Below are 27414 nucleotides of genomic sequence, written 5' to 3' on the forward strand. Positions count from 1 at the left end.
AAGGAAACCAGATGGCCCCACCACCCTCAGGAAACGTTGCACCTGGGGGTTGAGACATGCCCTTTGTTAAGATTGCTTGTTGGGACATGCCCTTTGTTTGTCTGTTGGGACATGCCCTGTGTTTTGTTAAGACGTGCCGTTTACCTGATAACATGGGAGTTCCTAGGGGAGAGTCGGTGCTGGGGGCTTGGGGTGGGGGATATTTTAAGGATTTCTCGGAACTAATTGTAATATTCCCTCCCTATTCCCGGAATTGTGATACATATGTAACATTCTACATAATAAAAAGGAGCCGCTTTTGGATCCAAGCTGCGCGTGCATTTGGAGCAAATGATTCCCCCATGCGCCCAGCACTGTATAAACACACCTGCTTTATAACCTTCCTGCTTCTAAAGTCGTGATTCCCCGCCTCATTATCCCTGTAGTCATTTCGTTTGCACCCTATCTGACAAGCCATTGGATAACCAGCCCAAACTTTATAATCTGGGAACTGAAGAGAAGTATCAGAGATGGATAAAAGTTTATCTTTGTGGAGTAAGATATGACTGAAAATTATGTAAATTCTACAGTAAAAATGAGCCCAGATTAAGCCATGTTTTTCAGGATTCTTAAAAAACATTTTATTAACACTTTCATTGTTCTTAAATTAAAAGGGATTATGAAGGAAAGTACTTTTTATTTTTTTTTAGAAAATTAAGTAGATTTTTTTGTGATATATCCTTTTTCTTGAAACTTTATCTAGAGAAATACTTAAAAGGTGGGATAAATAGCTGAAATTCTCAAAGTGATTACATTTTATGTGAGGCTATTGAAAAAAAAAATCATATTTAATGAGACTCCTGATAAAACAAATATACAGAAATAAAATATAGAGGGAAAAAGTAATAGTAAAATCATATACATTTATAAGCACATACACACCAATACTTATATATATACACACATATCGATACAAGCACATTCTTGTATCAATAAGTTTTATATTATCTCATGGAAATGTTATTAAGGAAAAACATATTATTAAAGATGAATGCTATGTTGTAATTTACCTTGGGCATTTTGATTCATGCTGATGAAAGATCTTCTGGAACCAATTGAAGAGTGAGGATTTGCTGAGTAGCAAATAGGAAATATTGTATGAACTTCTCATATCTTGTTCTTGCTGGCAAAAAGAAATTAAGATAGCTCTCCTTTTATGACAATACGTCACAGACTTACTTAATTTAACTTTAAACTTCTGACAGTAAAGTTCTTTCTAAGTAAGCTAGTCCATGAGGCCACTTCTGTATTTAATGGACAAATGCATATATCTTCAGGATATGAGTCATCTCACCTTGAAAAAGTACCTAAAGTAGATGGAATGAACCATCCCCTGAAGGTGCCTGTTTATTTCTATCATCTAATATCCAGGGTCTTTACACAGTCCCCAGATGAATTGTCCATGGGGAGACTGAGTCACTAAGATTTTAGATAGTTACCCTTTGGGAAAATTAATCCCATACACATAAGTGGGTTATTTTAAAGTGAGGGAGAAAAACTTTGTTCTGGAAATCTTATTTTCTGCTCTGTTTCATGTCTAATATAATTCCAACTTCATAATCTCAGAGTATCTTCTACTGGCCATTAACTGGCCATGGATTGTAATATTGAGACATGACGTTAGAATATGATGCCTTGCTGTCTTCATTTCAGATTTTAAATATTCCCCTTATAAATTTATTTATTATATAAATGTCCCTTATAAAGAAAGGGGCATGTGAGGCAGTATGAGAAGGAATCTATCTTAACATATCTTTTAAAATTCTTCTCTAGAGAAGACACAATCTGTCACACAGCATATATAAATGTGATTAGAATATTTTCCGAAGAAAACTAAATTGTACAGCTACTGCTGGGATGTACCTTGGGGTTTTGCTTAGAAATGTCATGGCAATCTGGAAAATTGATTGAAACATTCCCTTGAGTTAAACCTTAAGTTCTGTGTTTGAGCAATTCTCATTGAAGCTCAGCCGTGATTCACAGGAATTGCATTATTTTGGTTTACTACTACCTTAAAATTTTCTTTGGCATTTCTGATTTTGTTGTTGCAGTATACATGCATGTATAAAAGGGGACAAAATTTATATGGAGTGCAGTGAATGCAACAAATATGGCCTGAATTTCATTCTCATTCTGTATATGTCACATTTTTATCTTAAGAGCTCTTTTTTTCATGTCAGACCAACACTGTCTCCTATGTAAAACTGTGATAAAAAAATTAAACCATTTAAGAGTTTTTCAATCCCAAAGCTAAATTTGTATGCATTAGATCAAAAGATATGTAACCTAAAATTGATGCCAAAATTCAGTGTGTAATTTTTGACAATTTATTGTCACACAATGTAGGAGAATAAATGGGAAAGTCAGAGCAGATGAACGGTTTTGCTCATATAATTATTAAATTAAGAAATTTTAAAATCCAGAATAGATTTATTTGATTATCTGGCTTTATTCTATGCATAAAACACAATCCTATCCTGTAATTTCTATACCAGTGCTACTAAGTAAGGGCACATTTATATGGATCTGCAAGCTACAGCAAGTGGGAGGGGTTGGATCTGTAAGAAGAGAAGGAGGTATCTACTTGAAAAATCTGAATAGTTCTCCAGTATCTTTAAAGAGAAATACATTCTAGAGGTCTTTAAGATCCAAGAGATTTCTGTTGTTTTTCCCATTTTTTTGTCCAGCTAATGGCAAGGCTAAACATGTTCCAAAGATGCCAATATGTACATATGCATATACATCTGGTCACACAGACAAACGTGGACAGAAACAAGTGTCTTTATTGGCACACACAGAAATGCCATCAGCACTGAAACAGACATGACCACCACAGGCAGCCATATCCTATTTCTCCAGCTGGGCTGATGGGAACAGGAGTTTCCCGGGAGTGACAGACTCACACACACACATGCATGTGCTCCAACAACCTTCCAGGTCCTGGCCAAGGACCTGCTCACCAGGCAGTTAATACTAACATTCACTAGTGGTCACAGATGTGCTCACACTCTGGACAGAGGACACACACAAAATAGTCAGGAACAAAGTTTAAAAAGAATAGAGGACAGACTGTGGTGGTTAGGTGCAGGGGTTAGTAAGAGAGGCTTAACCCTCTCCATATTCCCACACTTTTTTCTCCCTTATCCACCACAATATCTCTCCCCTTACCTGCCTTTGGCCCTAGTCATCCCACAAAAAGTTTTGAAGTCTCCAAATACCATTTAAAAATCTCATATTAAGTTTTATGTAATCTCACAAATTCCCTCAAATACTGCACAATAAATTTCTAATTTCCATTAGGCCCTAGATAATCATCTTTCCCCCGTTCTAATCAGTTACTATGTTCTGGTTGCACTGTTGCAAGATTGCATTGGTACATTCAATGGCCCATCAGTCAGAAACTTAAGAGTTCTGGACTTTGTTATTGTCTCCACTAAATCCTGCTCATTAAAGCTTATGTATATGTGTATATAATTTATTACTCCCCTCATTTCTTGTCTTTGTTTTCTATACTGAAATGTCCTTGACTAGGTATCATCATAAACCAAGTGTCTTTACATTCCAGATACCCTTACAAGCTGTATTTACTAGGTGTGATGGAGTTCTGCTAAAGATGCATGAGGTTCCTATGTTTAGACAGTTAAGTCAAGCACAGTATATCTAGCTTCAGTCTTTGGATTTTGTTTCCCTGTTTGAGAAGTTCTTGGAGAAGGAGGGTGGGAGCAGGAAGTAAGAATGGGAAATAATTGTTTTCTTTTTGATTAAATTATGTCTGCTATTAAAAATCTGTTGTCTATGAGAGTACCCAAAGATCATTAATTCATATACTAAGTTAATTTTCAATCACATGAATGGTTCTTTCTAAGCATTACATCTTTAAGTATATTTTACAGAGCCTGAATCTGGTTTATACCTTATATGATAAAACTGAAAATGCTGTTATACTAGAGATCTCAGTAATCACTTAAGCTAGCTAATATATTCTCCCATTTATTTTTCTTGACTTTTTTATGCATTCTACCAAAAGATCATGGTCTAACTCTTAGTTACAGAAATGCAGAAAAAATAATGTAATTGTCTGTCTTGACATTTAAGTCTCTTCATTGCTAGTGTGTTGTGGGATATATCTTCCTTTCTAGATGTGTGATTTATATCTGATGGTTTGCAAAAAAACATCCTGTTAACATATGCCATATCTTATTAAGAGACCTCCTTTTTTGGGGGAGGAAGTGCTGCTGTTACTGTATGTGCCATTTGAATATAATATCATATATTTTATAACTTTTCCTTTCACTGCTGCTATACAAGGATGGTGGTGACTGTAATAAAAAAGGTTTACCTTTCCCATTTTGCCATAAACAGTTTGTAATTTTGAACATATAGTATACCACTGGTTTTTACATAAAAATGTAAGCATAAATCTTTGAATTCTGTAAACCAAACATCCGTATTTTGCAGCTCAAAAGTGAAAGGTAGTGTCAAAACAAAGTGACCTGTTGCAAGGACATTTTAATACTAAAATCATGAAAGATATTAATTTTTAGAAAAATTGGATTATATTTTTTTTATGAATCCTGATTCATAATGAAATGCATGAATTTTATCCTTCGTTTAATTACATTGATGCTAACAGTGTGATATGTAAATCTCTTTTCTCTAATAGGAGTGCAGTTCACCTTCTACACCTTTCATTTGGAGGATCATCATGACTATTTACTAATAACAGAGAACGGCAGTTTCACACACCCATTAGCACGTCTGACTGGCTCGGACCTTCCTTCACCAATCAATGCTGGTCTCTATGGGAATTTCAGGGCTCAGTTACGCTTTATTTCAGATTTTTCAATATCATATGAAGGATTTAATATTTCTTTCTCTGGTAAGGAAATACCTGGCTCCTGAAAAAGACTTTTTAATTATTTTATTAAAAAAAAAAAAAAAAAAACAAACAACAAAAAACAAACAAACAAACAAACAAACACAAAAAACCCCAAACCAAAACAAAACAAAAAAAAACAAAACAAAACAAAACAAACAAAAAAACAACAAAAAAAAAGTTTACAACTGAAGTGATTTTGATGAATACATATACTGAATCATAAAATGATATATTTTTTTTTCCCAAGCACATGAATTTCAAAGCAAGCAAACATCTGTGCCTCGGTAGAGACATTTCTGCTACATGATAAATAAGATGGAAGTAAGCTGTAAGACACATTATCAAGTGAGGGGAGGAAACAGAACTAGTCTAATTTCAGTTAGTGATATTCCAGATGAGCCCAAGTGTCAATTATTTAGGCTTTTATGCTGTGCCATTGTTTTCATTTGTTTTATGTACCTGGGACATTTATGGCTCTTACAAGAGTGATAAATCATGTTGTGTTGTACCTTTTAAAAACCTTGTGAATGTATAAATTAGTTTTACTTTTTAATGTAGTATAATTGCCAATTTAACATTTACACATTCATTTTGGTTTTAAATCTGAAATCTATATTGATAGTCAGGTGGAAACATACAGAAATTACTAGACTGCAAGATTACAAATATGACTGATAGAAAATATTGTTTGTAATCATACAAGCTGACTTGGTCTCTTGTTTTCAGAGTATAATCTTGAACCTTGTGAAGATCCCGGTATCCCACAATTTGGTAACAGAATAGGATTTAATTTTGGAGTAGGAGATATTCTGACATTCTCCTGTTCATCTGGATATCGTTTAGAAGGAGCTTCAGAGATTATTTGTCTTGGTGGTGGCCGACGAGTATGGAGTGCACCTCTGCCAAGGTGTGTGGGTACGTGGTCAGCTGCTTTCATTTGCTTGTATGTGTAGTCATTGTCCATGGATTTGCAAATTTACGGCATGGAAAAGCATGGTAATACACCTCTTTTTAATGTACTCTCATATTCTCCATACTTCCTTAGTAAAATTTTTTAAATATTTCCTTAATATATTTAGTATTAGAACTATCACTGGACTTCATAGTCTGTACTTTAAAGCATTTAAAATTGAGGGCGCAAGGTTTACTCTTCTCATTTTGATTAATAGGTTAGGAAAACTGGGTATAAACTTAAATTAGCATTTACCTGTTCAGATGCCTAATAATGACTTTTTCTGGTTAATGCAAGCTTCCAAGTGATAGCTGTATTACAGAAATATGTAAATGTAGTTAGAGCATTTAGACCACAGTTATTTCATGAAACTAGGTCCGTGTATAGGAGTGCAGTCAGCATGGGCTTCCTATTTAAGTTAGAGTAGAGAAGCATATTCTCAGAACATCCTCAGACCAGTTGTTCTGGTTTTGAAACGATAGCTAAGATAACTGAGAGGAAACACCTTCTGATCCTATCAGTCACAGTCACTGTAGAGATAGCTTACATATGTAGCTTTGACTAAAAACTTAACTTTTAAAGGTTAATGTCTGAGCTGAATTATTCTTAAATGCCTTGATTTTCAGTTTTATGGAGAACTGTTAAAACAACAAAGTCTCTAAAAAGTAGGATAGTTGCTTAAGTGTCTGTATTTTTTAAATTTATTTAAGAATATATGATATATGGAAAGGTTTATATATGAAAATATCTGTATCAGTGTGCATCTGAAATATATTTTTGTACTAAATTGTATGATAGTAAAACATAAGTTTCTTCCAGAATCTGATTGTATAATAACTATTGATTATGTGCTTGCTCTTATCCAGTGTTAGTTTCTGTATCGTAATATTCATTTCCAAACTATTCCTATGCTTACATTGGCATATCAAAAGTTCTGATTTTGGCATATGCATAAGCAACATTTACGTATGTATCTAGAGAAGAGATGGTTTAGAAGATGAGTCAGTGTAATGAATGAATTATTTTTGTGTTGGGGCTGATGAATTTTTAACCATAACAATAATAATGAATGTATGCACAGATGTGAAAAGCAGGTTAAATCTTAGTGATAAATTTCTGGAACTGTTTGTATACTGAAAATTAATTGGTAAATTATCAGTAAAGAAGTACTTGCCTTGAAGCAAAAATTTAAAAAATTGTTATTTAGTCTTCATGACATAAAAAATAATATTTACGTTTGTGTGTTTGGGGGGGAGAGGGGTGAAAGAGAAAAGCTGGAACAAAAAGAGTAAATTATTTTCCAGTCAATGCATTATCTTATATTTGAAAATAAAAGATAGATTCCACTATAATGACTTAATCAGCCATTTTCCCTCCATAAATATTGTCAATTTTGTGATTAATTGATATGACATAATAATTAAATTCAAACAACTGGAGAGTAGAAATTCCTGTTGACCACTTTTATTGGATTCAGAAATTTACATTATTACTGTTGCTTATGTTTGGCATTTTATGCTAGTGATTCACAGGCTATAATGCTTATGATATACACACTTCCACATAGACTCAACCTCAATTGGGAACCAGTGTTCATAGTATTTATGTTTAGCTTGTCAATACACTACAAGAAGGACACAGATAAACTGGAACAGGTTTGTGGTGGACTACCAAGATGGCTGGAAGGTGGAGCACTGATCCAGTGGTGAATGGTGAGAGAAACGTGTCTTTTCAACCTGAAGAAGAGACAGCTTCTCAAGAAGACAGCATGGCTTCACTAAAAGCAAATCATGCCTGACAAATTTGGTGACCTCCTACAACAGTGTTACGACATTAGTGGATAAGGGAGAAGCAACTGACATCATCTACCTGGACTTATACAGAGCATTTGACAATGTCGCACATGACATCCTTGTCTCTAAATTGGAGAGACATTGATCTGATGGATGGATGGATCACTCAGTGGACAAGGAATTGACTGGATGGTTCCACTCAAATAGTTGTGGTCAATGGCTTGTTGGAATGAAGACCAGTGATGAGTGGCGTTCCTTAGGGGTTGGTATTGGAACCAGTGTTGTTTAACATCTTTGTCAGTGACATGGACAGTGGGATTGAGTGCACCCTCAGCAAGTTTACTGATGACATCAAGCTGTGTGGCGCAGTCGACACACTAGAGTGAAGGGGTGCCATCCAGAGGGACCTTGACAGGCTTGAGAGATGGGCCTGTGCAAACCTCATGAAGTTCAACAAGGCTGAGCGCAAGGGAGGTGCTTCTCCTCTACTCCACTCTTCTGAGATCCCACCTGGAGTGCTGTGTCCAGTTCTGTGGCCCCCAACATAAGGAGGACATGGACCTGCTTGAGCAGGTCCAGAGGAGGGCCAAAAAGATGATCATGGGACTGGAGCACCTCCCTCATGAGGACAGGCTGAGACAGTTGTGGTTGTTCATCCTGGAGAAGAAAATGCTCTGAGCATACCTTGTAGCAGTCTTCCCGTACTTAAAGGGGACCTACAGGAAAGATGAGGAGGGACTTTTAATCAGGGAGTGTAGTGAGAGGATGAGATGTAATGGTTTTAAACTGAGAGTAGATTTAGATTAGATATGAGGATAAAATTATTTTCTTGTGAGGGTGGTGAGACACTGGAACAAATTTCCCCGAGAAGTTGTGGCTGCCCCCTCCCTGGAAGTGTTCAAGGCCAGATTGGATGGGACTTTGAGTAACCTGATCTAGTGGGAGGTGTTCATGCCTGTGGTAGGGGGCTTGGAACTAGATGACCTTTCAGGTCCCTTCCAACCCAACCCATTCTATGATTCTGTGATTCTATAATTTAACAGTAGTTTTCAATAGATGTCAGGAGATCATTAAGAGGATGGAACAAGGATCTTCACAGTGGTTTATGATGAAAGGAAAAGGCATAAATTGAAATAAGAGAGTTTCAGAGTGGAAATAAGCAAAACATTTTCAGAATGAAAATATTGAATAGTGGAACATACTGCCCAAAGAGGTTGTGCACTTCTCCATCCTTGGAGATTCTCAAGATCCAGCTGGTTAAATCCCTGAGCAACCTGGACTGACATCAGGGTTTCATATTTTTTAACTCGGCTGTGGTGTCTTCCTGTGTGAACCATTTTGTTTTCTTTGAAACAAAACCTTATGGATATAATGATAGTTCACTACAGAATACTGTTCTAATAGGTGATATAGGTAAGGCTGCACTAGTCTTCATCTTGTTTGCCAGTGGAGACCTCCTAACAGCGTTTTTGTTGACATATATATTCAAAGCCTGTTTTGTACCCTCAATCACTGTCACACCATCATGCCAACTTTCATGTCATATTGCACATTTGTGTAACTTTGTGCAACAAAAAATCACTAGTATTCTGGATGTAGCACTGTTCTTAAATAATATTTTGGATATTCTGACCACAGAAGAAAATATAGTTACACTTTTGGACCACAGGGACACCACAGAAACTAGAGAACACCCAAAACCATGTAATATTTGTTATAGACATGCTTGGGCTTCTCTAGACAGACTGAGCTATCATCAGTATAGATGGCCACCATACTTCACCATTTAGTCTATGAGCCAGGGATCTCTTCCAGGAGTGGATGCATTTAATAGCATAGACACAAGTAATGCGACCGAAGTGCTTCATCAACATGATTTTTAAGAGTCTGAGAAGTATAGAGGTTAGGACCAATAAGAATGAATTTTTCTGGTGGTGTTCATATGTCATTTAATGCTTGCAAATGGACTTTACAATGTTTTGGACTACTATTGATCCTAAACTTGACTAAATTCAACATTTTAAGAATCAAGTGAAACATACATTGTGAAAATTCCTTACGTAGGAAGAGACTGAATTTAATAGATTAACAGTATTTTACACTATTTTTATTGTTTCCAATGTTTAAAATTCAGTGTGATTTGGATTATCAGATCCCTTATGTTGCTTGAAATTTGCCATACAGTTAAGTAAAATAATCCTAATTTTGGTAATACATGTTTATAGATTTATGTATTCATTCTCTATTTTGTTTATACATATATGCTATTTTATTTTATTTTTCATAGCTTATTTATTTGTTTTATAATTAAATTTAAGAGATTTTACCAGAAGTTTAATACAAAGGTGTTTTAAATGTGTTGTAACCTTTAATTTATAGACATAAAATAAACAACAATACGTTAGCTGTGGCAATACACCTAGTTTATGAAGTAGCCATTTCAGATTCTCAGTGAGACATTACAGAATGACCTACCGTCTTTGCTGTATTTCTAGTGCCACATACTGAATCAAAAGAACAAGACCAGCAACAGAAGGCGCATTCGTCAAATGTGAGATAGGGCTGCTTGACATGGTACAGAGATTCTTGGAAATGCATACCTACACTAGATTTCCAGTAGATTGAGAATGTTTAAGAGTTAATAATTATTCTTTCTGGAATATCTTCAAGTACAGACAAAAAAACCCAATGCTGTTTATACTTCTGAAACTAGCTTTTATACCTATTTCATCATTATGACATACATATAATAATGGCCAACTAAATGTCCAAACTATTAACAATACTGTCCACATTTGAAAAATCTCATTTTGTGTTATTACTCTCTGTCTTTTTCCCAGTATGGTTTTATTTTCTTTTCAAACTGAGGAAAGAACAGATTGTGGTCTTCTCTATATTCGTCTGTATATTGGAAGAACATCACATGTACATACCTGAGACATTTTTAACTGGCCAAAACTCTGGGTAAATTATCACTCTTCTCATGACCCTCTTTTACGCCAGGCAGACATAGCGAAGGGTTAGCCCATCAGTTAAAACAGTCTTCTTTATGGGTCAGAATTTCATGTCAGCATTCAACCAATGGTCTAGGTTCTGTGAAGAGAAATAAAAATTTAGATTTTTTCCTTACAATTACAGAGAACTAATGGATAAAGAACTTGCTAAATTTTTCAATAAAACTTAAGAAACTTTTATGTGAGATTCTATACATTTATTAGATAAAAAAAAACTGTAGGAAGAAAAAGTATGTTAACAAAATGAAGAGCATGCTTGCAAAAGTTGGTCATATAAATAAATTAACATTTCAAATTTTGTATCTTGCTTTAATATGTTCATTACTGATCTGAAAATGAACTTTATGACAGCTGTTAATTAGAATAGTCACAACCAGAAGAAAACGTTGAAGAACCTGAGAGATGTAATAAGCTAGATGAATCAACAGATAAACTGTATGATAAAATAAATGTAAGGTTGATAAATACGATGAAAAAAAAATAATAAAAAAAAAGACAACTTGTTGCAGTTATACTTCTCAACAACTCTAAATTAATGGCATTAACTTAAGGAATTGATTTAAAAATCACTGAAAACAAAATAAAGATTATATGGTAATTCATATGGAAGACTGGGAAGAGAGACTGCTTGTGGTAACATGTAGTTTCACCAGAAATATTTCCAAATCTATCTCCATAAAAATACTGTAGAGCTAGTAGGAATTCAGAGAAGGGCTAGGAAGAAAGATAATGAACTTACACACTTTTTAATATAAGAAGGGAGATGATGGAAGTGTTTTCCTATAATAAATTACAAAAGTAAACTAGTTGAAGAGATTAAATTCTCTTTTCCATTAATGCAAGAAAATAATACTTTAAAAGAGTAAAACCGTTATAAATAGTGTTCCCTTCAACATTAATTAAATTCTGGAAATATATAATATAAATAATATACGAACGAAATAATGATAATGATTGATATGATGATATAAAGATATTTAAAAAGCAGTCGTAAATGTAGGTGGATAACAAGATTATTCAGAATTCTTGCCAGAACATTTATCCCTTTTTGCATACTAAGAAGGCCAATATGCTGAGTCCTGCAATAGTGTAGTCAATCATAATAAATAATAAACTAAATAATTTGCAAGGGAATCAGAAGCTGGTTTTCCTCTGCTTACTCAAAAGCGGGATAAACAAATGATATGTATTAATTATTATTATTCAATTTATGAATATATTATTTTTCAAAACTGAATTTGAAATTAAGCCTTAATAAATGACATTTTGAAATTAAGAATAAATGAAAAAGTAATATACAAATAGCAAACAAATATTTTTTACTATATTTTTAGGCTGAACTGCTCAAATGATGACATTATCTGAATTCTATAGGGTTTGTTCATGTGCTTAAACCATTTTTATAACAAGCTTTTTCTACAAATGCAGATGTATTTTGCATATTTCTGTTTATTTAAATGGTTATATTAAATGATTATTAGCTTCAAAGTTGATAAACTGTTACAGAACTAATACTACTATTTGTAAATCCTGATGAACATGATGATTACAAATATTCCCATTCATTAGCTAATTGATTGGTAGATGTTCACACAAATACATGTGTATGTCTTGTTCACACATCTGTACAGAATTCCTAATATCCTGAATTTATCTCAGTATAGTTAAGAGACTACTAGATGATTCAGCTCATTTTGGGGTAGATATCTGTAGTCACTTGTGAATTGTACCATTTATGTTTCCAGCGTATGTATGGTAGTTTTATTTAACTAACAACGTACATACTGTCATTGTTTTGTTTTGATTTGGTTTGGCTTTTGTTGGCTGGTATTTTGATATCTATATGAACAATCCTTTTCAATATATCTAGAGACTTGTAATTAATAATATTGTAAAAAATCATAACAACAATTGAGAAACTGATCACATCATAATTCAATTCTGAAAAAAATTTCTGTTTATTTAAATATACGCTCTCATGATTAGCAAGCAGTAATATCAAATACTTTATCCTGTGAAACTTAATGTTTTTTTAAGCAAATAACTAAAAATGGGGAGAGGGGGAGATTTTATTCTTGAGGGAAGAGGTAACTTGAAATCAAGTATATTTAATGTGATGAGTCTTTCAGCTTCTCTCTTTAGCTGCTTCCACATGTTGAAGACTGTTGCCTTGTTTTGTATCAAAACATATCTATTGTCAGTCTTCAGATTTGTGGTCATTCTTGCCTCTTGCCTCTGGGATTTGTCTACTTATCCATTTGCCTTTCCTTTGAAATGAACTTCCTAAAGCTCAATACATTATTCAAATCTGTGGCCTTGCCACTATCAAACAGAAGAGACACAGAGAATATGCACATTTATATATATTGATCTTATGTTATTATGAGGAAGTCAGCCATACTTGTGAGCTATTCTAAGTTTTTGATCTATTGTTAGTCCTTACATCTTTCTGTGCAGTTGATGACTAACTAGAAAACTTTACATTTAGTTTATTGAGATTTCCTCCTGTTTATTCAGGCAAATTCCCCAATTTTTCAAGAGCATTCAGAAGGGTGTGTTATAGGAGAAAATAAAAGAAAGAAAAGAAAAATAATAGCAGGAAAATGTGGACTAGACTGTTTTTTTTTTTGAGAATGTTTTGTTTAGTGCTGCATATTTAATAATCTGCATTATCTATGAAATGACTTTGAAATAGTCTGGATATTACAGGATTTAATCTATGTGATGTGTTGACCCCAGCTGGCATATGAGTACCCAACCCTTACGCTTGCTTGCTCCCTTGAGCAGGATGATGGAGACAATAGGAAGGTCAAAGGCAAGGAAAACAAAACAAAACAATAAAAAAACCTCAATATAAACTTGTGGGTCAAAATAAAGACAGTTTAATAAGTGATGGGAAAAAAAAAAAAAAAAAAGGTGATGCAAAAGCAGTCACTGCAGTCACTCACCACCAGCAGACTGATGCCCAGACTATCCCCAGGCAACTACTACTTTGAAAAAACTCCCCCCAGTCTTATTGCTGAGCATGACACCACATGACATGAAATACCTCTTTGGTCAATTCAGGTCACCTGTCACAGCTGAGTCCCCTCCTAGACTCTTGCCTACTCACTGAAGGGCAGCATGAGAAAGAGGTGATGTTGATGCTGGGCAAGCACTGTTCAGCAGTAGCTAAAACATTGGTGGTGTATTGTCAACACTGTTTAGGTCACAAACCTAAAATACACACTATATAGACTACTATAAATTAACTACATCCCAGCCAAGTCCAGTACGATCTGTTAAATCAATATATCTAATGATTAAAAAAAAAAAAAAAACAAAACCAAAAAACTTTTAATTGCTTGCTTTGAACTTCAGTATGGACAATGAAAAAATTTTTTGGGGATTCTGAATAATAGAGTCTTTAAAAAATACTTTAAGTATGAATACTTGCTCACATTTAGGGCTTTTTTAGAAGAAAAACCTAAGCTCTAGATAGTCCTAAGTAAACAATATTTCCAACAATATATTAGGGGCATGTCTGTAGCTTGTAGTACAGAGCACAGGTATCATCTTAAGTTTGTGACTATGCAGTTCAGTTGTTTTCATAAGGTTGTAGTGCCTCTGAACTGGTTCTGATGCATTCAGAATTCAGATGTCTTGCCCTAATGCTCTTTACAATTTTCAGTACCATAGTTAGCTTACAAGAAGCAGTTTTCAGTTTCCCTGTAACTGTTATAGACAAGAAGGAACAAGAAAAATTATTGTTGTTTTAAAGGGAAAATAATGAAATAGATAAAATGAAACTCTTCTTATAACCAGTAATGGAATGAAGATGATTAAAGATCTTTAAGAATACTGTCATTCCTTAGTTTCATGCTTTCTTTTCATGCTTTAGTCAAATAATTACCAAATGTAATGTTCATATTCAGCACACACACTGCTTTCTTGGAATTACTTCTATTTCTAGTGAAGTACTGAAAGTCATTTCTTTTATGCCAGGATTTCCATTGCTTTTACTCTCCTTTGCCCTCCTTCATTTTCTTTTTTCTTTCCTTTTTCTTCTTTTTATTCCTTCCCTTTGAAGGCTACTCAACAGTCATACTGCATTACTTTTCATTATAACTATCATGTCAGAGTTTATAACCCATAATTGTTTCTATGTCAATGTAAAGAAAAAGATCTAGCCTCTTCATAGTTTCTCACCTGTTTAGGGCCTTTTCCCGTGGCTTTCTCAGACCAATACAATTTCTTTCCAGTCTGTTAATCCTTGGCCAGAAAATGCTGACTTTAAAATCTTGTTTTCTTGTGCTTATATGCTACTTCCACTTATATTTCTCCTTACAATATTTTCTGTCCATTTTTCTCAGTATGTACTAAACAGTCTCTGATTTTCTGATCATACAGGTTTCCAAAGAACTATATCCCTTACAATTGTGAAAAGTAGACAAATAAACATAAAAAATCTACAGTAAAATCCATTCATTTATGTCATGTTTATTGCATACTCTTCAAATAATATTGTATATGGATCTTTACTGGTAAAGATTTTTGCTAAAGACATAGTTGTTTTTTTTTTTTTTATTTTTTCCTGTTTACCAGTGCAGCTTCTTTGCCAAACTTGAATTAAGGATCTTTTCAGGGTATACCTGAGCAGTGAAAAATAGAAATGTCTAAAGATAATATTATATGAGAGAAAAAATAAATTCAGTGTTGAACTGGAGCACAGTTATGTAACCAATGAAGTGAAGGTTCTATCACAGATATGTCTGCAGTAATTGCAAAATCCCTTAATTAGCAAGAGGCCCGTTAGCTACCCTCTGCACATCTTACTCCATACTATCATTAGAGTTATGTTGCATAGCTTTATCCATTTCTGTACATGCACAAAATTTAAGGAAAAGATTGTTTTTAATATTTTGGCTTTGAAAGAGTGTCATTTTCCTAGTTTTAATTGAGTTTTCTTTTATATGTGGAAAGTTTTGGCAGCATGAATTCTCAGTTTAAGAACTGTGATATTCACTTGTGAATATGTCATCGATTCCTCTCAGAACAAATTAATCCTAATCTTTCTTTTGTTTGTCAGAAGTAAATTTTCCTTTAAATATTTCTCCTGTCATTTTTGAATATGTTGTATTTCTGTTATTTTTACTTCAGGGATAGGATATCCTGAACAAAACAAAATACAGATATTGAGGGATGACCATCTGTTAGTATAATGGCATTATAATGTGATAAGCACTTTCTTAACATTTCTTATTTAATACTTTACATAAAGTTTTTACTGTTCCTGTTCACTGTGTGGAAATTTTCAGTAAGTTCCAACAGTTCTCAAGTTATTTTGTGTTTTGGTTTGGTTTTGGGTTTTTGTGTTTTGGAGTTGTTTTTTATGTGGGTTTTATTGTTTGCTTGTTTTGTTTTGTTTTTTTGTTTTTTGTTTTTAGTTTTTTCCCCAAAGAATAGGTTTTTTATGACAATGTTATATTTAGTTTAAAGGTAACTTGTGGACATTAGTTGTTTTATTATCATCATATAGGATATATATTTGTCAATGTATTTTACCTTGTTAATAGTAATGCAGAAGCTTATTTGTCATGCTATTTCTCCAGCCTCCTTTGGTCAATTGCAGTACAGGAGCATATTATTTAAAGTATATGGGACTCCTTCCCATTCTTCTCATATGGAACTATTAATTATGAAAAATAGTAGTAGTAATGTAAATAATTATTTCTAACAATGATTTCTTTCATATTTGGCTATTTTATTAGAAACATCAACTTGTGGTAAAATTATGTGTAGGTCTTAAATACAGGACTTTCCCAAATCTGACAATTGTGTCTTTCATTATAACATAAAACAATTCAGTCAGATAACAGCCAAAAAAATTATGTAATTATGTACAAAGTATATTGAAAGTAAATTTAATACACAGCCACATGAATCTTTTGATGTTCAGATCAACTCTGATGTAGATACATGTACTGCAGATACATAATAAGAAATTGCAGTTAATTTTGGGCACTATATAATGAAATTTGGTCTTTTGGAAAAATATAAAATAAAAGTAGAAACCACTGTTCTTAGTGATTGAAGAAGACAGTGTTCCTTTCATTTTCTTCAACAGCATAGGGTTTCCTGTACTTAACTCTGACAGGATATGAAAAACACCTGGAAAACTTTTCATGATCTTATTACTCAGGTTATTTAGGGAAAGAATGCTTCAGTCACAACTTAATTGTTATCCTCTGTTTTGTTGTCTTTGTTGACAATAGTCTGTTTTCTTGCTTACATCTGCCATCAGTTGTAGAGGTAGAACTTCTGAAGATTAACAATTTTACAAGAAACAGCTTGTTGACCATTGAATTTGGATACACTTCTGAAGTAACTATTGATTTGCAGTCTGCTACCACTGTTGGTTAAAGATAAAATCCTTTTTAGAATTCTTCCACTCACTTACCCCATCAAGCTGTTGCAATGTGCTTAGTCTCCTAACCAAGAAATAACATCTTTTCAAAATACAGAACTCCTATTTTTGCAGCTCTTATCTTTTGATTCTAAGGGGTTGTCTTGAAGAAAACAATGGCTGAATTTTAATCTGTAGAAGCATGTCAGATTTTTTTTTTTTTTATAATTGTGGAGAGCATTTCATCAGCTGAATTGTGAGAAACCTTGCAAAATTCTCCTAATAGAGCATATTTAAATAAAAAAAAAAAACAAACCAACAATGTATTAATGGAGAATTGTTTCAAATGGCTGAATTACCCAAACAGATGCATTTCATTCCTCAGTTACAATAACAATGGTATTTTACACTACTAAAGAATTTAAATACACTAATAAACAGTAGTTTCAATTCATCTGTTTTATTATGGAAATGTGCAATGAACACACATTCATAACCAAAAGCATAACAGTAATTTCTTACAAATGGTTCATTATTTCAGTATTTTAATTTCATTATTTTTCTTTGAATTTTTATTCTCCTTTCTAACACTGAAATGATTCTATATCTCTGCTAAAGCCCAGAAACAGGTATTTTTATAAACCTCAGTCTTAGTGTTACATCCTTGTACTTTATATAAGGTTGAAATAAAGTCTTTGTGGAAACATAGATGGATGTTGGAATATTTTCCCTTTTTTTTTTTTTTTTTTTTTTTTTTTTCCTACAAGCAAATTGTGTATGGTAGGTTCTAAGTTTCATCTGAAATAAGTGGATTTTTTTTTTTTGAGTGTCACTAAAACAACCTGAATTTCATCTTTGTTGAATAGGGAATGTTACTAAAATGAAATATTAAGGCAGTGCAGAAATGTTTGTAATTTCTGATAACTGTCTAATTATGTTTTTAAAGGATAGTCACATATTTCTGTTCCTCTGTGATTTTCCTTTTGAAATGGTGTTTTGTCCCTTTTTTTCTCTCTTCTATATTTCCTTCTTTACACATTTTACCTTAATTTTATCCCAGTTTACCTCTTCAGTCTCTTTTTTCTGTCACTCTCTGTAATATCTGTTAAAATTATTTTCCAAACACTTGAAACAAATTACATACATTTAATATTTATTTCAAACTTAAGAGCTCAGTTAATATTTTTTTCTCTGACACTTTTTTACTCACCATTTAGCTGCGTATAGAAGTATTACGGTCTTTTTAAATTTATGCTATAGTATTAACATCAAAGAATACAAGGCAACCATAGGTTTCCTGAAGTTCCACGTAGTTTTAAGCAACATTCATGTTTATAGATAGAAGTGAAGACTGGCAGATAGAACTGTCTACGATATAGTTTGGAAAGTCTTACAGTATCAATCCCATATATTCCTTGTTTGATTCAGCACTTATTTGGAACTATACTGCTGGGTTTTTTGTGTGTGTTTGGTGCTTTGTGTTTTGTTTGGTTTTTTTTTAAATCATAATTTGCACTGACAGAAGGCAAGTAGAGGAGCCAGGAACTAACTGTTGATTTTGTGAGAACTCCCCTGAGAAGTGTACAAAAGAAGCTACTGTTACAGGTTGCAGTGTGTGCTTGTGTGGAATTGTAATGATATAATTGAATGCTATGAGAGAAATTCTTTTATACTGTGGTTTTCAAGATCACTGTTACTCAACTTGCTTTCTTGTCTGCCAACACAAAGGTTGAGATCATACATAGAATCACAGAAGGTTTGGGTTGGAAGGGAGCTTTGAAGATCATCTAGTTCCAACCCCCCTGCCATGGGCAGGGACATATTTCACTAGATCAAGTTGCTCAAAACCCCATCTAATCTAGCCTTGAACACCTCCAATGATGGGGCATCCACAACTTGAAACACAACATTCTCCCTCTAACTTAAAAAAAGTGCAATCAGATTGATAAATGTTATAACATGAATAATTTCCTGATTTTTGAACAGAAAACATAACATGGTTTTCAAATATTAGTTAAAAATGTCCTAACAGTTGGCTCACTGCTGTGTTCATATTTTTAAAAATTGCTTTGAATTACAGTTCTGACAAAAACAGAGTTGTTGGATCAACTTAACACCATAATTACGTCGTGCCTTTTGTCTTTTCTATCTGTCTGGAATGGGAAAGGATGCTTCACAAACTTGAAATTACAATCATCTTACATATGTTGTAATTCAAACTTACCTATGCATCTTCAGAGTAGCAAATAACCATTTATTAAAGAATTAAATAAAAGTATAGACGTGATCATGTGTATTAAAAGGTTTTCCATTTCTGCCTAGATTACGTGTATCCAACTGTTCTAAGACAAAGTGATGACACCTGAATTATTTGCGTATTTGTTCTGTGTCACTATTGAATTAAACATAGTTATCAAGCATTTCTTCTGCTTTGATCTGTGCCTGATTTGACTTTCTGCATGATATTTATTTTAACTACATAAAGAATAATCAACTTTTCTTGTCACTTAATGTACAAATTTCATATACAAAAAATATATTTTAATATCTTTCATTTCATTCAAACAAGTATGAAGGAGTTATAATAATGCTAGTAAACAATTATAGTTCTTAAAATAGATACCATAGATTGAACATATTTTCAAAGTATTCAAAGTACAACATAGTTTTGTGCAATAAAATTTCCCAGGTTAAAATAACTGGAGTGCATTCTCATGAGACTGGGTAAAATAAATGGCAAGAATATTGAAGTGATCTTGAAAACAAACATAAACCCAGAAAATATAGTGTTACAGTTAAATTTGCAATTAATCTAAATCTGTTAAAAAGAGAAGTGCCCTTGCACTATAATGATCACATAGCAAGATTAAATAAAAAGGAAAGGAAAGAACTGTAATAGTTTGTCAATGTTAAATCAAAATACCTGGTACCTCAATGCTAAAAATGTCTTAATTAAAATTATAGAAGTCATCGAAGTTGTGATAGTAAATGAAAGCTAGCTATTAATACCTAATGTAGCATTGCCAGAAGTTTTTATGGTTTTTTTTTGTTTTTTTTTTTTTTTTTTTGTTGAGATTAAACTTAAATACCAAAGCCCTCAGTTACAAGCTTTATCTTTTGGAATAATAACAGTATTACTTGGAAACACTTTCTTATTTATATTGTTAATTCTTAATCTTAAACTCATTTTATTCCATTTTCTTTCCTTTTTTCTTTTCCCCTGGGAATTACTATTTATCTCCTTGTTTATTAATGATTTCTTTTTTTCTATTGTTTAGCTGGTATTGTATAACATAAGTTTTATTCTACTGTGAATTATACAAATGACCATGTTGTTTTTTACAGTGTGAAAACGTGTGTATCTGCATGTATATCTATTTATACACATCCATTTATATATACATATATATATATACACACATATAAACTTCTAGAGCACTTTCATATAATTTGCAAGTCTATATGAATTTCTGTGTTGGAGAAGTAAAAAAAGTATATTTCCTTCAAAACAAAATTCAAGAAAGATCCTTTAAAAATTTATAATTATGAAATATGCCTTAATATGACTATAACTCTCCATATTATTTAATATATTTTTATGAAAGTATTGTAATTTAGAAATATTCTTGTAGCCTTCAATCACTGGCATGAACATACATTTAGAATTACATTGTAGATATCAGTAAATGCTAATAATATTAAACTAGGTTGCATTAACATTCCCATTATCATCATTATTAAAAATATTTATGTTTTACATTAAAGTATACCATAACATTTTCTTTTAATTGCAGCTGAATGTGGAGCCTCCACAACAAATAATGAAGGAATCCTATTGTCCCCAAATTATCCTCTTAACTATGAAAACAACCATGAATGTATTTATAGCATTCAGGTACAAGCAGGAAAAGGAATCAATATTTCTGCCAGAACATTTCATTTAGCCCAAGGAGATGTTCTTAAGGTATGTAATCAGGTTACTTATTTGTTATTTCTAAACTTGTAGTTCCTCATATTGTTGAAGTTTATCCATCCATGATAGTATCAGGTAAGTTTATATTAAGCATCTCTTAGAAAATATGCATCAAAACCAGTTCCATTTCCAAAAAATTTAAAATTAGGCAACCTGAGGTGTTTCCATAATCTGTTTCTAAAACATACATCATTCTGACTACATAGAACTAAAAAATAGATTGAAACGGTAAACCAGATGTTGCCTTAATGTGAATTTGTAGTCTATTCTTAGTGTTAAATATTTATCAGTTACTTTTGTAAATTCTGTTTTCTTCCTCAGCATCATCATATTTTGAGCTGTGATCTAAACATAATAAATATTATACCCAGAAGCTTAATTTAATACACTGTCTACATACTACATTTTGTACATGAGGTTTGTGTTTTAAATGACTCTCATGTTGTATGGTATGGAACATCTCCTGCAAAATGCTAATCACAGCAATTACATGTGAAGAGAATTTTTGCATTAAAAAAAGAAATAACAAAGGGAAAAGAAGGACAATAAAACCTTCCAGAGTTTTATAGAGCAATTTTACCCTATAAATTCAGTAGCATTTAATTTGATTTGTTCATTTATATTCCCCAAAATACACATTTCCAGATGCATATGTTGCTTAGCCGGCTACATATTTAAAGCTGGTGATGATCAGGGTGAGTGTCTTTTAGCATTGTCCTGTGTAACCACGACAAGCACATAACATCTAAATGCAACAAAATATCCAGAAAAGGGATTAACTAATTGTCTACTTTTCCAGACTACTTAATTTAATTAAACTCGTGTCTCAGAAGTCAAAGGAACAAGAGGTATCATGCCAATCATGTTTAATTAAAAAAAAAAAAAAAAAAAAAAAAGTTTTTCTGCCATAATCTGCCATGAAACTGTTAAAATGAGAAGGATTATGGAAAGATACATTTCTTAGTGTCATGGTTTGCGCTCAGAGGGCAACTGAGCAATACACAGCTGCTCACTCCTCCCTTCTCTCCCAGTGATAAGAATGGACAAATAAGCCAGGCTAGGGATTCGAGATAGGACTGGGAGGGGCAAATCACACATTATGGTCACAGGCAAAAGGCAGACTCGTTAGGAGAAGAAAAAAAACCCCACAGATTTGTTACAGACACTAACAACAACACTTAACAGAGTAGGACAGTGAGAAGCATTGTCACATCTTGAGAACACCTTCCCCCCACCCCTCCCTTCTTCCTGGGCTCAGCTCTGCTCCCGATATCTCTACCTCCTCCCCCAGTGGTGCAGGGGCAGGGAATGGGGGGTCCAGTCGGTGTTGCTGCTTCTTCCAACTTCGGTTGGGGGAGCTTCTGGAACTTCTTCCCCCTGCTCCATTGTGGTCCCCCTCTCACAAGAGACAGTCCTCCATAAACCCTCTCCAACCTGAGTCCCTCCCACAAGCCTCAGCATTTCCTTAACACTGCTCCAGCATGGGACACCAACTTTCTCCAACTGGAGTCTCTCCCATGGGCTGCAGCCCTTCCCGAGCTGCTCAAGCATGGGACATCCCTGCATGCTGCAATCCTCCCAGTGCCAAACTACAACAGTGGGGCTACTTTTTCCCACAAGATCCCACTGTTCTTCGAGCACAGCACCTTGGTCATCCATGCGAGACCCCTCACATGCCATAAATCAGTGTCTGCTCCACAGTAGATCTTCACGGGTGGCAGTGGGGGGCTGCACTGCCATCTCACCACAGGATTCAGGGGGGTCTCTGCTCTGGCATGCCTCCCCGCTCCTTGCTTCCTCCATTCCTCCACTGACCTTTGTGTTCATGCAGATGCCGCAACTCCTCACAAGTCCAAGTCCACCTCACTATGTCCATTATTAAATACATTATTGTGGAGGTGCAGCTGATTGTCTTGTCCTTGGTGCAGAGGTGGAGCTGACTTGTTGCTGGGAAAGCTTCCAGAAACTTCTCACAGGGGCCACTGATGTTGCCTCCTTCTCTGCTACAAAAAAAATCCCACCAGTCACTCAAACCCAGTACACTAAGAAAGAACTACAGTTCAGACTGGGTTTTATTTCATCTAAATTTGGCCATTTGAGTATTAGGTTAGGATGTTTGTCATTAGTTGTCACATATAGGCACTTCCAAAAAGGGCTTAATTATACTTAAGGCATAAGCAGAACTAAACAACTAATGTAAAATGAAATCAGTCAGCAAGAAAAAAAAAAAAAAAAAAGACTTTAAGTTAGAAATAAATATTATGATCTTAAAACAAAACACAAGCAAAAGAAAATAAACCAAAGGCTACTAGATACCCAGCATTCACAGATACATTTATTTTAGTTTGGCCTCACTGCTTACTTCAGAACCAAGTATATACCTTTTAATTTTACATCAATTAATACATAAAGGTTTAATGTGAAAGATGTTTAGTATTTATTAAAATGTAAGTAGCATAACAAAAAAAAAACCCAAACAAAACTCTCCAGTTATTCAAGTTACAGTTAAAATATTGTGATGATGCATACAAGTATATAATTTTAACAGTTTTAGAATTTCTTAATGAATGAGAAAAATTTGTGATGTTATGGTAAAATCTTTAAATCAACCAACATTAGCATAAGATTTGAAGTCAGGTCTTACATTTGAATTTGAATCCTTATCCACCCAAATCACTATCCTAATATTTCTATCCACATTTTTTATGCCCATTCAATGAAAGTACATGGCTGCATTTCCCTCAAGACTTGTTAGGCTGAAACTTTTCAAGTCTATTGTCTTAGTGTAAAAGTCATAGCACTGTAGGAGGGAGCTACAGTTTTGTACAGTTATATAAACATAAACTTTTATATAAATATAAGCAAATATCAATATAAAGCAAGACAAACTTTTTTGCTTCTTTTTTTTTTTTCTCCTTAATTATTTAATGGACATACACTTTTGAAAAGATATTTGGACTTAAATTTTCTCAAGTGCCATTCCAACCATGTGCACTACAGATGTTTAAATAGAAAATTTTAACTCAGAGGCTTATAAAATAAAATTCTACTATAATATTGCTACTCCATTAATGTAAATTTAAGAGTAATGTCAAATTAATTATAAATGGAGGGAGGCCACCATTCAGCTGTAAATGTCAGTGGCAGAAATATTTGCTGTTTTGCAGGTGTGTATTAGATGAAAGTAATATCTAGTAATTAGTGTTTGTTTTTCAAGTCAGAAGTCTTGATTTATAATAATGAGCTGAAGTTCCTCCCAATCTATTAAAAAAAAAAAAAAAAACAAACCAAAACCAATGTACAAGTATTATTTGTTATGTTTATCACTTTTTTCAGCCTATGTTTCATTGTGGCAAGACAGAGGCACTCGACCTTTAATATTGTGGGAATTAATAACATCCGTGGAACCCATCATGTCTCTTCTTGCCTCATCTCTCAGATTAAGTTCTTACAAGTTATCTTAATCCCATAAAACTCTTTTTTCATGTATTCATTTGATAAAGGAGTTTAGTTTCAGGAAATACAAAGCAACAGTCAAATATTCCAAAACTTTCTCATGGAACCAGTTCTGAAGTTGTATGTTGATCCCTGTTATTATTGATTAGTTCTCATCTCCAGAAGCTGAAAGAGAATCACTGGAAGATTTGGTGTGTGACTGATTTGGGAATAATCCTAGTATTTATCATTAATATCTTAAAGATCAGGAAAGCAGTCCTGGTTATCCACATTTTTTTCCTGTATTCTCTTAGAGTGTTTTACATTAATCCCAGTAAAACACCTCTGAAAATAAATTTGTAAAACTTCCTTTTATTTTTGTAGAAATGGCAACTAAGATGAAAAAAAAAGATAAAATGCTGCCTAATTTGCGTGTTTTGCTGACTGGAGAATACGCTTTTGGCTACAGTAGGACATTAGGGTTATACTTCAGTTTTAAGTGAATCAACACTAGTCAAGAAATGCTGTAAACCTATCTAATATATATCACTAGTTTTTAAATGTATGTAAAGAATAACGCTTTGATCAAAGTCTAAGAAATAGCTGAGGTAAGTAAAGAATAGTGAAGTCTTCTGGAATGAAAACTGGCAATGAAAGGAACTTAAGTTAAAAAAAAAAAAAATCATCCATTCTTACACTAGGGAGACTAAGGAATTCACCATTTGGAAACCAAGATACTTAAACAACAGCTTCCGGACAGGACTTCCTATCCCCAAACACAAATGAATGAACCCATAATCTTTCATAATTAAAGGTCATTTTTTTAGCTACAGACTTTGATTAAGAAATGGATAATGGATCTCTGTTCTTCAGAACTCATAGATTAAAATGTTGATAAAGAAGTTAATGATGTCCTTTATTTTTTCTGTCAGCTAATATTTTAGATTACTAGAGGTATGCAGATAAAATTCCTTTCAAAGTCTAAATAGACTGAATATTCTACTAAACTTTCGATATGTTGTTTAATCAAGTCATGGAGTCTACTGCTTACCACATGAATTAATTGATCATGGATCAAACATATACCTGACAAGCACTATGACTGAAACAATGAAACAGCTGGACTGGGAATACAGCATTAGAGGGAAGCAGCATATTTAACACAAATGAATCACCGCCCTTATTGTTACTCCCCAGGCACAGAAGGAGATCCCATTTATCAGTTATGAACTTGAATAGTACAGAGGTTTCAGAACATAGAGTTTTGTTTTGTTTTGTTTTGTTTTTTTTTTTTTTTATTTGCTTCATTTAGTATGCAATTCTCTTTTTATCTTTTTGATGTAAGTGCTCTGGTTACTTTAATGTTGCATGTGGGTTTTTTGCTTGGATGGTTGCTTTTTATTGGAAACTATAAGAAATATATGTGAGTCTGTTTTGTTTTTTTTTTTTTTTTTTTTCTTCTGTAGGTCTATAAACTGCTCTTGATAGTGCCACATCTTATTTTAATACTAATGAAAATTTCATGAAGGCATATGAAGAATTAAGGATTTAAGATCTGTATAGTCACTATATGACAATGCATGAATCTCAGAAACTGTATAACAATTGTTCCTTTGTAATTGTACTGATAACTGAGTTTGTGTGTTATGTTTCCAGAATACACAATTTTTAGAGTAAATTGCCTCTATGGGAGCAGGGAAAAAGAATACATGATTTCCAAAGTATGAGAACATTTCTACCTGATTTTTTCCCCTGCTTTTATCTCTATCCATCAATTTGGTTTGTAAACTCTGTAGTCTCTGATAGCTTTAAACAAACCCTTTAATTTTGCACAGAAAGGAACAGAGTTGCCATTCTTCTACTTGCCTGAATAGTCCATTGTTAGTGGTGAACACTTTGTGTTGAAATGAGTTGAATGTAGAAAGTATTATTTTATGTCAAAGATCTCTCAATATACTTTTCTAATTTACTGGGAGAAAGGCATCTTTTATTAAATTTGAATCTTGAACAAAGATAATATGATTGTTTTATTTATTTTCAGTAGATTTCAACATTAAAATGTACCTGTACGTGGAACTACTTAATGAGTAGTTTTCTGTTAATGTTAAAAGAAAATAAACCCCCACCCCAAAAAAAAATCTACAGGCAAATTCCATAAGTGAACCTAAAACAAAAGAGAAAGGAACACCAAGTATGAAAAGGACTGAGATGGAGAGAGAACATCAGTTGTTTGTGGGGATTATTTTTTATCTTTTGTAGTAGATTATGTGCTTGGCAGTATGTATGAGAGCTGCTCTGCCAGATGAAATTGCAACTTTATGGAGTAAGATGGCTTTAAGAATTGTTTTTGATACTGTAATAAAGCAATGATTCTTTTTGCTTCTACTAAAACACTCAGTCCAGGAACAGGCAGGTAACACTGTGTCAGTAAACCAAACAGAAGATCTGGCATCAAGGGTCCCTTTCCCCTGTGCTCGGCTCAGCACTCTGTGTTCCTGCAAAATATGGAGGATTCAGTTTTACTGCATTTGTTTGCTGTCTCACCTGTGGGCCAGCTTTGAAATACATTCAGTTTTCAAGGGCTTTTATGCAAAGACTTTGAAAGGAGGTAATGTTTGGGTCTTTTTGCTAACTTGTTTCTTAAGAATGTCCACACTTGCCATCATAATCCTTTTAGGAATATCATCCTGAAAACATGAGTGAGAAATAGGTAATAAATGTAAGAAAAAAAAAAAAAAACCAAACAAAACAAAACAAGCCACCAAACATATGGGCCCTTTTCTGTCTTTATATTAGTGCTCCTATTTGCATGTGATATAAATGATACATTTGACAGGGTGTTGACAGCCTTAGCTCTGAGATGTTGATTTTATGTTATTTCTTCTCTTTATAAATGCACAGATCTTCATATCCATATGTCTTTTATGTTTCAATGACAAATCTC

General features: G+C 33.5%; 1 protein-coding gene across 1 annotated transcript in view; it reads left to right on the top strand.

Annotated features, from left to right (window-relative positions):
* Nucleotides 1–27414, top strand: part of CSMD3 (CUB and Sushi multiple domains 3) — a 703442-nt gene that overhangs the window by 435595 nt on the left and 240433 nt on the right. The window contains exons 21-23 of the mRNA XM_042785878.1: nt 4703–4918; nt 5645–5833; nt 20857–21026. Of these exons, the coding sequence (XP_042641812.1) occupies nt 4703–4918; nt 5645–5833; nt 20857–21026 (575 nt within the window). The remainder of the gene's footprint in view (nt 1–4702; nt 4919–5644; nt 5834–20856; nt 21027–27414) is intronic.

Source organism: Tyto alba, unplaced genomic scaffold (genome assembly GCF_018691265.1).
Source record: "Tyto alba isolate M040663 unplaced genomic scaffold, T.alba_DEE_v4.0 Super-Scaffold_9, whole genome shotgun sequence".
In the NCBI taxonomy this organism is placed as follows: Eukaryota; Metazoa; Chordata; class Aves; order Strigiformes; family Tytonidae; genus Tyto; species Tyto alba.